The sequence below is a fragment of the Notothenia rossii genome (genome assembly GCF_949606895.1).
Source record: "Notothenia rossii genome assembly, chromosome: 11".
NCBI classification, from domain to species: domain Eukaryota; kingdom Metazoa; phylum Chordata; class Actinopteri; order Perciformes; family Nototheniidae; genus Notothenia; species Notothenia rossii.
This window is the reverse complement of record NC_136910.1, coordinates 9,947,929-9,963,487: the sequence shown is the minus strand read 5'-3', so window position 1 is coordinate 9,963,487 and position 15,559 is coordinate 9,947,929. Positions and strand designations below refer to the sequence as shown.

At 39.7% G+C, this 15,559-nt stretch overlaps 1 protein-coding gene across 1 annotated transcript; it reads left to right on the top strand.

The window, feature by feature from the left end:
- The first annotated feature begins 152 nt into the window (after positions 1-152).
- ppp1cab (protein phosphatase 1, catalytic subunit, alpha isozyme b) lies at positions 153-7,155 on the top strand. The gene is made up of 7 exons (XM_079658501.1): positions 153-534; positions 1,639-1,770; positions 2,327-2,557; positions 2,961-3,065; positions 4,930-5,153; positions 6,041-6,175; positions 6,271-7,155. Exons 1-7 carry the CDS (start codon positions 480-482, stop codon positions 6,364-6,366), a joined length of 978 nt encoding a protein of 325 aa, XP_079514627.1. The 5' UTR covers positions 153-479; the 3' UTR covers positions 6,367-7,155.
- Positions 7,156-15,559: the final 8,404 nt, after the last annotated feature.

Here is a 15,559-nt window from a genome sequence, read left to right as displayed (position 1 = left end):
TAAATGCTGACCGACGTTGGCAACAGCCAATCAGTGACAATAATGACTCGCCCAAGCACCGCCTACTGGCAACACTGACCAATGGAAGCGCGGGAACGGTCAGATCTTTTCCGTTCAACCTCGCTTTAAGCTAACGCTTATCTAGCCTTTTTTTGTCCATGGCATGGTGCTAGTAGCTACGGCAGAAATATCGTTGTCACGAGAAAATACTTATGGTTTAACTGAATTCGGATATCTGATGGAACATAGTTGACGAATGCGGATTTCTGAAGTACGTGCCAGCCATCACATCTTTAAAAACCCAGCACCAAGCCTCACATTTTGAGGTTGCCAATTCTGCCCCAAGGTTAGCTAGCGGGCTAACGATAGCCGATTAACGCTAACTAGTTGAGCTAACGGTAACTCGGTAGCCCGTTTACAGTTACTAAGTCTCTAATTCGTAGGAGTGATTTAAAACCTGACCAAAATAGAGGAATAGCATGGCCGAAGCTGATAAGTTGAACATCGACTCCATTATACAACGTCTGTTGGAAGGTAAGGCGGCTTTTTTGCTCGATATGTATTCACAGAGGTAGCCATTTTAGCTAACAGATGCTAGACAACGATAGCCACCTATGCTATACTAGCCAGAGTCTATCTATTGCTAACGAAACACGGGCTTTTGACCGCCAGTTATGTTAGTCAGTAGCATCCTCCTAGCAGCAAATTCACCTTTTGTTGTTCCCGCTCATTAAACAGTAAATACAGTACCCAATAAACGCGCTATATATTTGTTGGACTCTACCCGTGAAGTATTTCCACATATCAGACAGTGTGCGAGCCGCTGTGTTTGACCTGCATTATTACTTAAAACAGATGTAACACAACTGGAGCAGTTTATTTGCATATTTCCTTAAGAGTAGTTCATAGAGTTGGCGTGTTTCAAGAGTACATATATCCAAAACCAATAAGGTCAGAATATATATGTGTTCTAGACATTTCAACAGTTTTTACATGCATTACTGTATACGACCAGGTGGCCTTTTTTTTATTGTTAGTGGTGCTGATTACTGGTATTTGTTGTTGATATATATGTTATGTAAACAAGTTGGAGATGTATTTGAGCAAACGGGCACACACATATGTAATACTACTCTGTGGCTGAATTTAGGGGTAATGGGGCATGGTGAAATGCATTTATATAACGAAAAAATAACTACTGGTAAAAAAGAAATGGCTACTTTTGGTTGTAGTTAAGCTTTCGGCATTCAGATATCTATTGGAAAAACGTGGAATTCACAGTATTACTTTTTCATTTATTCCACATTTTCATCTTTAAATGTAACCTCTTTTATATAATCATGATTGCTTGAATGATGGAGGAAGGAGTCCATGTTTGAATACTAAACAGCATGCAGACAGTACACATTAACACAAGCCAACCGCCCATGGCAGCCAGCCCTTTTTTTTTACTCAAAACATGTGAATTTGTTGGTAGGGTGTGTTTTCCCATTTTAGGAACATAATCCTGAATCTCATTTGGCTATAAATGATACTGTTAGTTAGCTAGGCCTCCTTTTCCACATATGAATACAAAACTCTGCTGTGTTTATTGTCTTTTGTTTTCTAATTCCTCATTCTTGTATGTTTCCCTCACAGTGAAAGGCTCCAGACCTGGCAAAAATGTTCAGCTGACAGAGAATGAAATCCGTGGTCTTTGCCTCAAATCTCGGGAGATCTTCCTCAGCCAGCCAATCCTGCTCGAACTTGAGGCCCCCCTTAAGATTTGTGGTAAGGCTTAGTTGTGTACTTTAGAGTCTGGGGAATTCTTAAGTATTGTCACATAGCATTTACAATCACTCTTAGGTGGCTGTTGAAGCTTAACGTGCTGGACTGTAATGAGAAAGCTTAGATTTGCGTTATATCGTTCATGGCTGTGACCTTGCAACATAATTATAGGACTATAGGGATGAGCTGATAAAACTGGTTTGCTAGGGCAGTGCTGTTGTGCAGTTCATGTCTCCCTGGGGTTGCCCTCCTGTGTCATCCTGCTGATGCCACTTAATGAAGAATAATAGTTTTAAAGGGACAGTCCTGGTCACATTTAATGCTTGCTTTCCCTTTAAGTGGTTTGTGTTGTCATCACAAAAAACAAGACAAGCATCACATTCAGAAGAGTGTTCATTTAAAATAATCACAAAGTGTTGTTGTTTATTTGCAGGGTGTTGTTGGGCTTCTATGCATGTTCCTAACATATTTGTTATGCTCATACCAAAATAAGATAATCACACCTTTGACCGTCCTTGCTGTTTCCACTTTAATAATGCACGTCTGTTTGTCTCCCCAGGTGATGTCCATGGGCAGTATTATGATCTGCTGAGGCTGTTTGAATACGGGGGCTTTCCACCAGAGAGCAACTACCTGTTCCTGGGGGATTATGTAGACAGAGGCAAGCAGTCTTTGGAGACCATCTGCCTGCTGCTGGCATACAAGATCAAATACCCAGAAAACTTCTTTCTGCTGAGAGGAAACCACGAGTGCGCCTCCATTAACAGAATATATGGCTTCTACGATGAGTGTAAGTCATGTGGCATGTATCCAGATACAAGCAGACACTAGTTTGCCTCTACCATCTACAGTTACTATTAGTTTGCTAAGAAATCCCAAGCCTGTAGGCTTTAGAACAATTATTGGTGTTCAGTCTGATTTATTGAACTTTAAAAAAAGAGAAAGCAGTGTTAAGAGTAGAAAAGGTATTTACAAAAGCCACACTGCAATCTCTCAGTACACCAGGCTTCAGGCTAAAGAGCATGATAAGGAAGTATGTGCAGTAAACAATCACATGCCCTTCTCTGCTATTTAGCAGAGCCAGGTTTATGGAAAATATTGTGTTTCCAATGTTGTGCAATAGGTTCGGCTGCCGAGAATTTATTGCTCTCGAGATTAGATTGTCATCACGTATTTGTGCTTTCCTCCCACAGGTAAGAGGCGATACAACATAAAGCTGTGGAAGACCTTCACTGACTGCTTCAACTGTTTGCCTGTTGCAGCCATTGTTGATGAGAAGATCTTCTGTTGCCATGGAGGTATCTTCATCAAATAGTTAATTTGGCGTCCATCCAGAGTGCACACACAAACAAACTCGCCTCTGCACTGTTTTTACTGTCAACATTATGGTTTAAGACCTGCAGTACTGTGTGGGATATTCAGTTCTTGTTTGGGTATATTTAGTTTCCTTACCCTGTTTAGGAGTCATGACTAAAGAGCACTTTTTATTTCTAATCACAACTAAGTTCTGCTAACATGCGGAACACACTTTTGTTATACAGGCGAACTTAAAAAGACCTTGTTTATGACCTTTGCTGGACGGTGCCTTCTATCTAACACAATAAGTAATGTAGGCTTTAACACAGTTCATATGTCTTGCAAATTAATATACTCTGTGACCTGGTAAGGTCTCTTGACAACTGCACATTAAAAGAAAAAATGTCATGGTCATTCACTCATAAAATCTCATCACAGAAAGGATCAAAAAGAAAGAAGCACATATCTGTCCAGAGCGTGTGACATTTAAAATACATGTAGAGACAGGGCTGATGTGTAAATGGTAGGGGTGTAACGGTTCACAAACATTTCGGTCCGGTACGTACCTCGGTTTTTAGGTCTCGGTTCGGTACGTTTTCGGTACAGCAGAAAGAATTATCACAAAACATAACATATTTTTTGGTTTTTTTTAATTATTAAACTCTGAATAATGTATTCACTCAAATCCATACAAAATATAATAAAAATTAAGGTGCAGCATTTCGATGAACTGAAATAATCTGTATTTGAACTGTACTGTACTCGTACCTAAGCAGCCAGTTTGACATCATGACTTGCTTGTCATTGTATTTTCATGTTTTTTTTAAGAAAAATTAACTTGTCCACATTGCTTGCCGAAAGTGCAGATCTGCTGGCACTAACAATGTCTCCTGTTGTGGAGAACACCCTCTCGCTAGTTACAGAGGTAGCGGATACAGCCAGATAGCGCTTTGCTAACATGGCAACATAAGGATATTTGGCGTTTGTAATAGCTTTGGCTCGGTCTGAACTTTTTGCGAGTGGTGGAGGCTTAAATGCTAGCGGGAGTTGGGTTTGCACTTCAGTCTTTTTTCTTTTGGTACCCCGGTGATATTCACGTTCGGGGGATGCCTTTTCAAATGAGTGTGCAAGTTTGATGTATTGCCAGCCGCGTAACCAATTTTAGTTTAACAATGCCGACAAACAGCTTTGGTTCGGTCCACCTGTCTTTGTCCGTCATCCTTATACGTAACTGCGAAACCAAAATGTTCCCAAACCGGAAACTTCAATGATGCTGGAGGATTTTCGAGCTCAACTTTATCTGCGTTCGCCATTTCGACAGTTCCTCAAATTACTGACTACATTTGAACGCATCCCTGCTCTCATAGTATGCCTCTCGTCCAATGAAATGACTTGCTCGCTCTGACGCGTTGAGCCCAATGTGAGCAAATTACTCTGAATGCTGCGACGCAGCACCTGAGATTACTTCCAAAAAGTCGTTCACGTTCTCAATTTTTCACGCTTAACATTATATTCGTTCGGTACGAATAATTTCGGTACGGGTACGTGTCTGTACACCCCTAATAAATGGCATGGTTTGGTGTGTTTGGTAGTACTTGTAATTCAGAAATAGTATAAGGCCCTCCTCATCATGAGAGTAAACATCTCTTCCCTCTTAAAACGTATTGGGTTACAAAAGACACAACGACAGAAAGGTTATTGTATGTTTGCAAGACTTTCTCTTCCGTTTGGTACACTGCAGTTTAAGCCCAAATCCAAGCATTTTGATCATATAGAAATGAAAACGAGCAGAACCTATCATAGAACCGGACCTACTGTATGTTTTCCTCGCTTTCCAACATTGAAATGTTCTCTGAACTTCTCCAGGACTGTCCCCAGACCTCCAGTCTATGGAGCAGGTGCGAAGGGTCATGCGCCCCACTGACGTGCCTGACCAGGGCCTCCTCTGCGACCTGCTGTGGGCCGACCCAGACAAAGATGTGCTGGGCTGGGGAGAGAACGACCGTGGCGTCTCCTTCACCTTTGGCGCTGACGTGGTCACCAAGTTCCTTCACAAACACGACATGGACCTCATTTGTCGGGCCCATCAGGTCAGTGCATAACATCAGTCCTGAAGGGATACAAGTTGGTAGAGATGTTGCAAAAAGTTAATAAATGATAGTGTAAGCCACCACTCCTCTGTTTCTGGGTAGAAGGGTGTGGAAATCAGTCATGTTGTTATAGGAAACATCTCAATGTGCTCAGAGCAGTTTGACACAGTGGCGAGTAGTTTTACCCCTATTTATGTTAAAAAGGCCGGATGGTTATTATTATCTCTCCTATATTTATGTTGTGAGTCGTTCCTCCTCCTTTCCGCCAAAACTAATTTTGTAGCTAAAGCAAGGACAGAATATTTATTGAACAAGCGTGTCCAGCTGTTAGTGGCATTTAGAAGTGAAGCTGCTGAAGCACTTGGATAGCCCTATGGCCACTCCAGTAGGGCTGCTCAACTAATCATATTTTAAATCGCAATTACGATTTTGGCTTGCAACGATTATGAAAACAACATAATCGAAATAAAACGATTATTTTATTTTTATTTTTTTGTATTGGGTTTTCAGTTGAATTATACTTAAAGTTCAGGGTAATCAACTGTTAAAAACATACTGTTAATTTTTCTTTCAATAAATGGATAATCGTTTTTAATAATCGTGATATCAATTATTGACCCAAATAATCGAGGTTATGATTTTTGCCATAATCGAGCAGCCCTACACTCCAGCAGAGTTGGATATCAGCCCAGTTTTACTGATAACCGGTTAGGCCGTGACAGCAATGTGTTTAAGCCCTTTGTAAATAAAAGGCTGTAAATGAATTACGATCTGGACCGGGTTTTTGTGTCTGACTTATTGTGTGCCGATGAGAAGCAAATGTTTTAAATCACCCTCACTCCTTATAAGCAATAAACAACCTGTTCATGTCGTTAATCTGTTTCCAGGTGGTGGAGGACGGATATGAGTTCTTTGCAAAGAGACAGCTGGTAACTCTGTTCTCAGCCCCAAACTACTGCGGGGAGTTCGATAACGCCGGAGCCATGATGAGCGTTGATGAGACCCTCATGTGCTCATTCCAGGTACGCAGGAAAATACACACACATCCTGCACATTTTATAATGTTTCTGTTGTTCATCTTTACTCAGTTTCATCATCGCTGCCTTTTTCTTTGCAGATTCTCAAACCTGCAGACAAGAAGCTGTTCTACGGTGGTGGAGGAGGCATGGGCTCTGGCCGCCCAGTGACCCCCCCCAGAAAAGCTAAGAAATGACAACAGTAGATTTGCCCTCGACCTCCGACCCCGCCCCTCCTGCCCTCTCTACCTCTCTTCTCCTTTCTTTCACCAAACAGCCAGAAATCAAACCTATACCCAGGGCTTTTTCCTTTTTTATCTGTACTTCTTAAAACATTTAATGTTATGAATTGTCTGAGTGAGTGCGTGCGTGCGCAGGTGACGAACGTCTGCCGGTGAGCATTAAAATCATGTGTGCACGTGTACATTTTGTGTGAGAGTATTAGAGATTTATACTTTCCCCTCTCTCTCTCTTACCACTCCTCCCGTGGAAAGGTTAAAACCACAGTGTCTGTCTGTACAGTAATTTTGACTGAAAAAGCAGGGTTCGCGATACAGTGGGAGATCGCTGACGTGATGAGCTCAGCTGCAAACCCTTGCCAGCAGGTGGCGTGTGTGTACTTGTGGAGGGGGGAAGTACTTTGTTTTCCCTGTCCTCTGTACTGTAAAATCTCAAACACAGGTGTGTGCATGTGTGTGTGTGCGTGTGTTCATGATCCGGCTTGCCTTTCTGAGAATGACGTATCGGCATCCTTGAACAGGAAGGAGCATGTCACCTCGTCTCAGAAAAGCAAGTACATGCTTGCACACCAACACACACACAAACACACACACGCATATGTCTCTTCAGATTCATATGAGCCAGAGCTGTAAAAACCCCATACAGTTTAGGTTTGTACAGATTTGATTACTTGAAAGAGATTTTTTGTGAATTCGTTTTGTAGTCTTTCATCAAGTTGACCAATAAAGCGAGAATCTGAGCTACAACGTCTACATGTCATTTTTTTGTATTTATTCTTTATGTAACTGTGTATCTATTTTCTGCAAAAAAAGTGGGTTTGCAGTTAATCTACTGCAGATAACTGTGGTGATCAGTCCGCAGTACTACGAGCTGCCTGAGTTTGAACAATTTATAGGATTTAATTGTTCAAACTGCTTATCATTACAAAGTCTCTTTTCTTTCCAGCTTCTGCCACAATGAACATTAGTTGGAGCTTATAGTTTTGTAAAATGTAAAAACCTGCAGTAAAGCTATATAAAGAGATGTAGGATGATGTCAACTATTTCTAATACTAGGCTGGGTGTAAAAAATGTATCAAATTATTTTATATCTGCCATTTAGGACTATCATTATTTATTGAAGTGTTAAATTAATGATGTGGTCCTCACAGTATAAAATACTATGAAGACCAAATCATTAATTTAACAAGCCCTTGTTGATATTAATGTTTTTTGTCCAAACTCAAAATCTAATCTAATATCAACAATGAAAAGATCCAAATCCTCACATTTTGAAAAGTTAAACCAGGAAATGTGTTGGACTTGAACAAAAACACAAAATAAATAGTTTCTATATTTTTGGACATTTCCTACTTTTTTAAATATGTTCAATATTACACTCTTTGGCTCTCGTGATATGCTTTACCTTGCCACAATATTCTGTATGTTCAGCTGTTGTCCACAAGGAGATACTGTTGAGCTACGTGTGGGTCCTCCAGGCAGAGCAAAGAACTGTAACCACCGTAAGCGTTGGTTGATTAAATGCTCAGTGCTTTATATTTTCCCAAGGGAAGGTTAACATTGGGTAAGAGCTGGTTGTATACCAACAGAAATACCTATGGTATCGGCAGTTGTTGCAACATTTTGTACACAAACACACAATTTATACATTTGTATTGACTAAATACGTGTGTTGTTCACAGGGCCGGCCCTAGACTTTTGGGGGCCCTAAGCGAGCTTTGGCTTGGGGGAGGCCCCCTCACTCTACTGCATTCTCACTACACACAACACGGAACCAACTTTTGTCTTATGATGTTAGCATAAGCACACATATTGTATAAATAAGCATGTAAACACCGTGGACCTAACATCCTCTAGGGGGTTCCTCACCTCCTCTATGGGGGTCCGGGGGCATGCTACCCCGGGAAGATTTGTTTTTAAATATTGAAGTTAAAAGCATCAATCTGGTGCACTTTGAGAGAAGAATTAAGAGATCTATGGATACATCTCTCAACACCCATATGAAACAGAACTGTAAACAGATTTTTCTTTATGGATATTTTACAAATCACTCCCCTTTCAAACTGTATTCTTGTTTTGTTATATAGTATTTCATAACTGTTTTTCATTTATTCTCTCTGGCTGTCCATCTCATAATGTTCACATAGAAACTAGCTGTCAATAGGAATATCATTCAGAAGAATTATAATTTCATGCAAAAATCTCTCACAAAAAGAGGTTGCACATTTAAATTCAGGTGTTGTTATGGCAACGTCAGTGGTCAAACAGCCACATTTACTGCTGCAAATACGTTCAAACATGCTGTCGACACGTAAAGCAGTGGCAGCTATGCCACCATTTCAGCTGACTTTTTCTCAGAAATACTGTCACATAACATCCATATATTTCAGTGCTAGGTTGATGCTTAGCTAAGCTAACTATGAAACACTTTAACTGACTGGACTCGGGATTAACTGTGTACTGTAAGGTAGCTTCTAGCTTCATGTCGAACAGTAAGTCAACATTTTCCAGAGCTTTCTTTGAAATACAAAAAAAACATAACATTTAGATTGAATGACAAAGTGTTTATTTAATATATCTGGCTAGCTATAGCTACTTGCTAACGGTTGAGCTTACCCCCGCGATTCAAAGTAACGTCAACGTAGCTGTAATTTATGCTTTGCTTACATGTTCGCATAACTTGGAAGTCTACTGACATTTACATACCTTGTTCTCCTGGCTCAAGTGCTGGCTCTGAGGTTATTGTGTGAGCAACCACTTGAGAATTGTCGTCTTTTTTAAGAACAAATGTTCTTATGTCCATCTTCAAAAACTCTGAGCCCGACTGACATTTTATTTTAACATTGTCACAGCTCACAGGATAGGTACCTGTCAGCCAATAAGAAATATGTGTATTTCCATTCAACTCTCTGGTTGGTCTGGTGCCTTGCCTCTGTTGCATTCACCGAACATGGGAAATTACATTCCTGCCGTCCTCTCTAGTTTCATGATGAGGTTCAGGTAAAGCACGGTTAATGTATTATATGATTGACTCAATCATATAATACATGACTTTGAGAGTAGGCAATCTAGGCATATTAACAAAATTAATTAAACATACTTATCACGGCGATGGTGTACTGAGATAAAAAAAAAAAAATCATGTTTTGCTAGGGGGCCCTTATTGGCTGCGGGGCCCTGAGCGGCCGCTTATGTCGCTTAATGGGTCGGGCTGGCTCTGGTTGTTCAGTTCTAGTAGTTATTCTCCCTTTTATCTTTCTCATTCTATACATATCAAAACAGGATCCTGTTTCTTTCTTAGGCATTTCTCCGGCTCTTTGCATTCATTCGTCTTGCTGTCAACACCCTTCTTTAAGACGCCCTGTCTATCATTTAGCTTCCTTTTACAGGAAAAAGGAGGTGAAAGGTGAAGGATACAGGACGTTTGAATACGATTTATTTTAAACGGAAGCTTTAACTACAAATAAATTATCTAGTAGGCTATAGTAGGGTCACTGTATGTCAACCAGAAAACACATTTTTTAAGCGTCCTTGAACCGTTTATTTCTACCATGTTGCAAGAACAATATTTACCCTTTCCAAACCTCTATGTCCAGACAAGATGTGTGAGGCCTAAATATCTAGGCCACAACGGTGCTTCTGACATAAACCCTTGTTTCACACTTTCTCCTTTTCCTCTTGGAGTACAATCCTATTTATAATGGGACATTAGACCTGCAATACGTCACAATGTGTCACTAGTTATCTGGTTTTAGATTCTCTGCGCGCTTCTTTCAGATTATGTTTCAAATGTTTGTGATGGTCAGTTTTACGATTCAGACGTGTCCTAGTTTCGTCCCTGTTCGTTACTGTTTTGAGTGTATGAGCAGTGAACCCCGAAAGAGTGTCTAGGTTAGAGTACTCAAAATAGACAAGACATTGAAGATGTAGTATATGTCCAAGAGTTCATCTTTCAGGTGATACTAAATACTGTACATACTATTGCATCCAGCAATGCTGGGCTGAAATACTAGGATGTTTAATTTATGACGGCTATTGTGAAACTCCAGAAGGATGTTGTTCATGTACAGGCATTTAAAAAATCTGTGCAGCCTGCTTATTTTGAAACATACTTGCATGTTGAACGGTACTACGGGGTACTATTTGTTCCCTTGTAAAAATGGGATTGTTGTAATCTATAGAACTGTAACAGTGAATTTATTGTAAGCCCAGAGGTGAAGAAAGGATACTTAATTAAAAAAACGTTTAAGCAAGGACTCCAATAGAAGTAAAATATGTCATTTAAATGATTATACAAGTGACAGTAATTAGGTATCTTAAAAAAAAAAATTAAAAACTTAAATGTCCCATACTCTCCAGATTGGACAGTTGGGTTAATGTAGCAAGGATAGAACTGTAATGACTCCATCAACGTCATTTCATAAATAAATGTTAAGTAGCAAGAGGAAGTAAATGTATTCTCTTGAAAGGTTTTTGAGTAAAAAGAGTAAAAGTCTAGGGCATTACAACTGCTTCAAGTAGAACTTATTCCAAAATATGCTCAAAGTGACAAAATATGTGTAACATGTTACCATCACCTCTATAGAAGAACATCAAACTATGAATTGCAAGCAGATTTTAGTAACTATTATATAGGATAAAACTCATATCATAATGAAATGTACATTGAGCGACTCGAGGCAGCTGTAAGAATGATTTTATATCAGCCAGTGAAGCTAACGAGAGGCTTGATGTTCTATACTCCAGGCTTTGAGTTTCTCAATAAAACGTCTCTGCCAGTGAATTAACCACATTATGAAAATGCTGAACCGGTCAAGGTACTGATGAGCCATCAGGAGAATGAAAGCCACTTTTGATCAACTGGCTCACTTTCCTATCGGCTCCCCTGGGGCTTATGTAGTACACCCCTAAGTGTGAAGAATGGTGTGAACATCCAGCAACTCTCAAGCCCGATGTAGTACCACATGGATCCTAACGACACCGTGGAGTCGAATGCGCCCTCTAACATCCAGTCGTATTTTTTTACCCCAATAGTTAAAAGTGAAACTTACGAGCCTGAGCTAAAGGTTCAGCATTGTGAAATAAAAAGCCGCAAAGCTGTCGTGGTGCCTTGCCGAGCAGCACAGTGTCACCTGCTCTATTTATATCTGCTGAGGAATTCTGGATTCAGAGACTCAGCTGCCACTTCTATTATTACTATTAGCTAATGTTGTAACAAGTACCCCGCTAACACTGACAGTATAGCTCCTTTATCCATCGCCTTATTGCACAGTACTAATTATGTCCTCACTGTAAAAAAAAAAAAACACGTGTTATTTGACTTCATGTTGTTGGTCAGTGATTCTATCATTTATAGCATGTGCATAAAAGCTGCAGATTTGAATAAAACCTACAGTTTATGGATGAAAGTGCCGAAAAGATGATGCTGTCTCAACGTATTTCAGTTGGACAGTGTTGTTACCTTACAGAAGGTTGTGTTTTTCGGGTAGTTTTGTTTGTTTGTTTGTTTGTCTGTTAGTTTTTCCTGAAACTTGGTGGAAGGTTGAGTGAGTGAACTAGTCCAAGGGGAAATTAACAAATATGTTCCCTTTTGTTAACACTCCCAGATAAGACAATGAGTTTGGCCTTAGCCTAGTAGTTTAAAGGAATATGCTACTATAATTACACTTCTTGGCTGACAAAGTAGTAACCAGTAACCAGTACCAGCAAATGAATCTCTACATTATTATACACATCCTTTTACAAATGGATGATGTAGACCAACTGAACCTGAGAAGGTGCCATTAATGACAATAACCTTCTTTAGGAAATATGTCAGTCTTTCCCGACCCCGTGTCTTTAAGTGATAAATGTGTCCGTGTCCCTCTCACTTTGCATGTGCCGTGCAAGTCAGCAGAGACAGACTTAGTTGCATAAGATCAGCGTGCTGCAGCTGCACGGCCGCAGTACTTAACACTTGATTCGAACTTGGAACATGTATAGTGTTCACAAGTGGAGGAGGGAGGCCTCGATGGGCTAAGGCGGCACATGGTGTTCCCTGAGCCTGGCACGAGGGCGTGGCGTGTTAGCGCGACGGTGGGGAGGACGAGGTGACGGGTGTCCCAACTCGCGGGAGTTACGCTGTAGTAGTCCCCTCACCCACAGGCTACTGACACTTCAGCAATAGACTGAGGCGGAAGATGGAGGGGACGGCGGGGGAAACCTTATCCTTCTGGGATATTGAGTTAAATGTCACTGCTCTGCCCTGAGGGAGACACTGACAGGCCGACCCCCAAATCTCGGAGGTCAGAACGGCTGCACAACAGCTGAGGCCTGGAGAACGATTGCGTGAAACAGAGATGGGAACACTGGCAGAACAAAATGGGATAAAATGTTTTAGCGACATGTCTGGAACAAAATATTCCATAGGACATAAAGCTAATGTCAGATTGATATGGGTCACTGCTTGAAGTTTAATTGACTTCCAGTTAGGCTTACACACACACACACACGCACACGCACACGCACGCACAGACGCACACACACACACATACTAGGGCTGCTCAATTAATGGTATTTTAATCGCAATTACGATTTTGGCTTGCAACGATTATGAAAACAACATAATCGAAATAAAATGATTATTTATTTTATTTAAAAAAAAATCAATTATTTATTTTATTGGTTTTTCAGTTGAATTATACTTAGAGTTCAGGGTGATCAACTGTTAAAAACATACATGTATTGAAATATTTTTTTCAATAAATGGATGTTTTCAAAGTAAATGGATAATCGCTTTAATAATCGTGATATCAATTATTGACCCAAATAATCGAGATTATGATTTTTGCCATAATCGAGCAACCCTAACACACACACACACACACACACACACACACACACACACACACACACACACACACACACACACACACACACACACACACACACACACACTTGGATAGCTTGGATTTGCACACTCGTCATTTTCATATCATTTGGAATTTCGGTGAAATCATAGGAAATTATTACACACAAATACACAAAATAATCTTCAAAAGTTACTTGAATACTAAGAAAAACACATGTTTTTTAGTTAGTTATTTTAAACAGATAATTGGACATGACGACAAAGGAATACATTTGATAATGAGACATAATAAAATAACAAGATCCCGTCAGTAATTTAGATATGAAGGTTTCAGTGCCCATACATTTTAAAACTAAAATATGATATGTTGAGTGTTTTTAGTGTTTAATAGCCCCAATTCTCACTAGAGGCAATGTTCCCATTTTATATTGTGTTTTTCAACTTTATAGTTGTGTATAGCAATCATGATTTCTCTAATTAAATTGACTTTGCAATACATTTTTTATGCACATATTGTACAGCTTTACAAAGAAGAGGTACGTTTAGTACTTTATCAAGTGATACTGTGCTAGCATTTAAAACATGCAGTGAACTAAGTACATATTGTAAATACATCATGGACAGTTATTTTCTGTACATTTCGGGAAAGGAATCGCCCCCACACCAGCAGGTGAGAGGGCCGGGTCAGTTTGTCACCAGCAGCTGATTGGAAACATGAAAGCTGCCACAAAAACAGCTCCCTATTTTAGAAACTGTCAGTGAAGGGGCAGCAGAAGCTCACGTTTATGTTTTCAATAGGCTAATAATACATGTACTGTAAATGTATTCTTTTTTTTTTGTAATGTATATCTGCTTTATTTCCATTTCCATAATCAAAGAGGCGGCCCTTCAGCTGTACCAAAAGAGTTAAATCCTCCATTAATAGACATATCCACTTTGCTGCAGTGTTTTCCCTTCACTGTATCAATATCCATACAGCAATTATTACTGTATGAAACATACACAAGCCAACAATACTTTACAAATCATGTTAGCTTATAAGAACAACCTCAATGAAAAGCATTGTAAATCTGATGATTACATATCAAATCGTAAGAATAAGTCTTTCAAATTAAGTATATCATTGAGAGCGCAATCTTCATCTTTATTAGTGAGAAATCCTAAAGGTCACACAATAGTTGTTAACACCATGATGTGAGTTTTTGGTCACAAGAACAATCCTCACTTGAACTGAGGACTTAGGTGTTAAAAAATGAATAATTAATTGAATAAAAAGTTAGATAATAAAAGTGACAGCAGAATTTGTTTGCTATAAAAGGAAGTGTAGTGTCAAAGTGTGATTGAGAACTTTGCAACACTTAAAGAGCAGCCATATTTTTATTATGATGCTCAAACACATTATGTAATACTTATATTATTAGCCCTACACGCTATTACTATTCAATGTACATTTTGAATCGGGCTAAGAGACACACCTAATTATAACTTTTTAATAGTCATATTTTTCTACATCTATAGGTGAACACACTGTATCTCAAAGGCCTCTGAGAAGTTCCCAAATATATGTTTTCTTTTCGCTGAGAACAATTTGCTTGATTGCCCCACTTTGAGTGACAGTGGCATTCAAATGAAACACGACACAGTTAAATCAATCACAGTACAGTATAACCCTGACAGCTGTTAACACTTTTCTGGAACAACTTGGCCAAAAATAAACTTTAGGAGAATGTGACATTTTATGCCATTAATGCCAATAAGTGCCTTTGTTTAGGGGTAAAGCCTATTTCACAGTAAGATGACATTGTTTTTGGGTTCTTGCTGGCACTGTGACGCTGTACAACAACGTAATACGGGAATAAATAGATTGAAGCAAAAATGTGGCCTGTAGCTGTCCAAGGTGGTGAGCAGTGACCACTTCTGCTCTTACAGGAACACCTGTCTGTGTATTGATTAGCAACATCAACTTGAACTCCTGTCTGCACCACCTGCGGTACATTTACTGCTGTTTACTGTTGTTTAAACAAATTGTAAATCAACAGAGATCGAGCCAAAGAATAGGGTTGATGCTGAATTTACACTAAATGGGATGTAACTGGAACAGGCAACGTTAAGCTAATGAACCCAGGTATATGAATAGCCACATATGAGTTTCTATGTTTAATCATGTGTATTCTTATTTCCCAATAGCTGTTACAATGCTGTGAATCCACCACAAGAGGCCATTGTGCCTCACTCAATAGAAATGTGTGTCCCGGATCATCTCTCGTGCAGCTACCTAAGCCGCTCTATATCTCCCCGCTG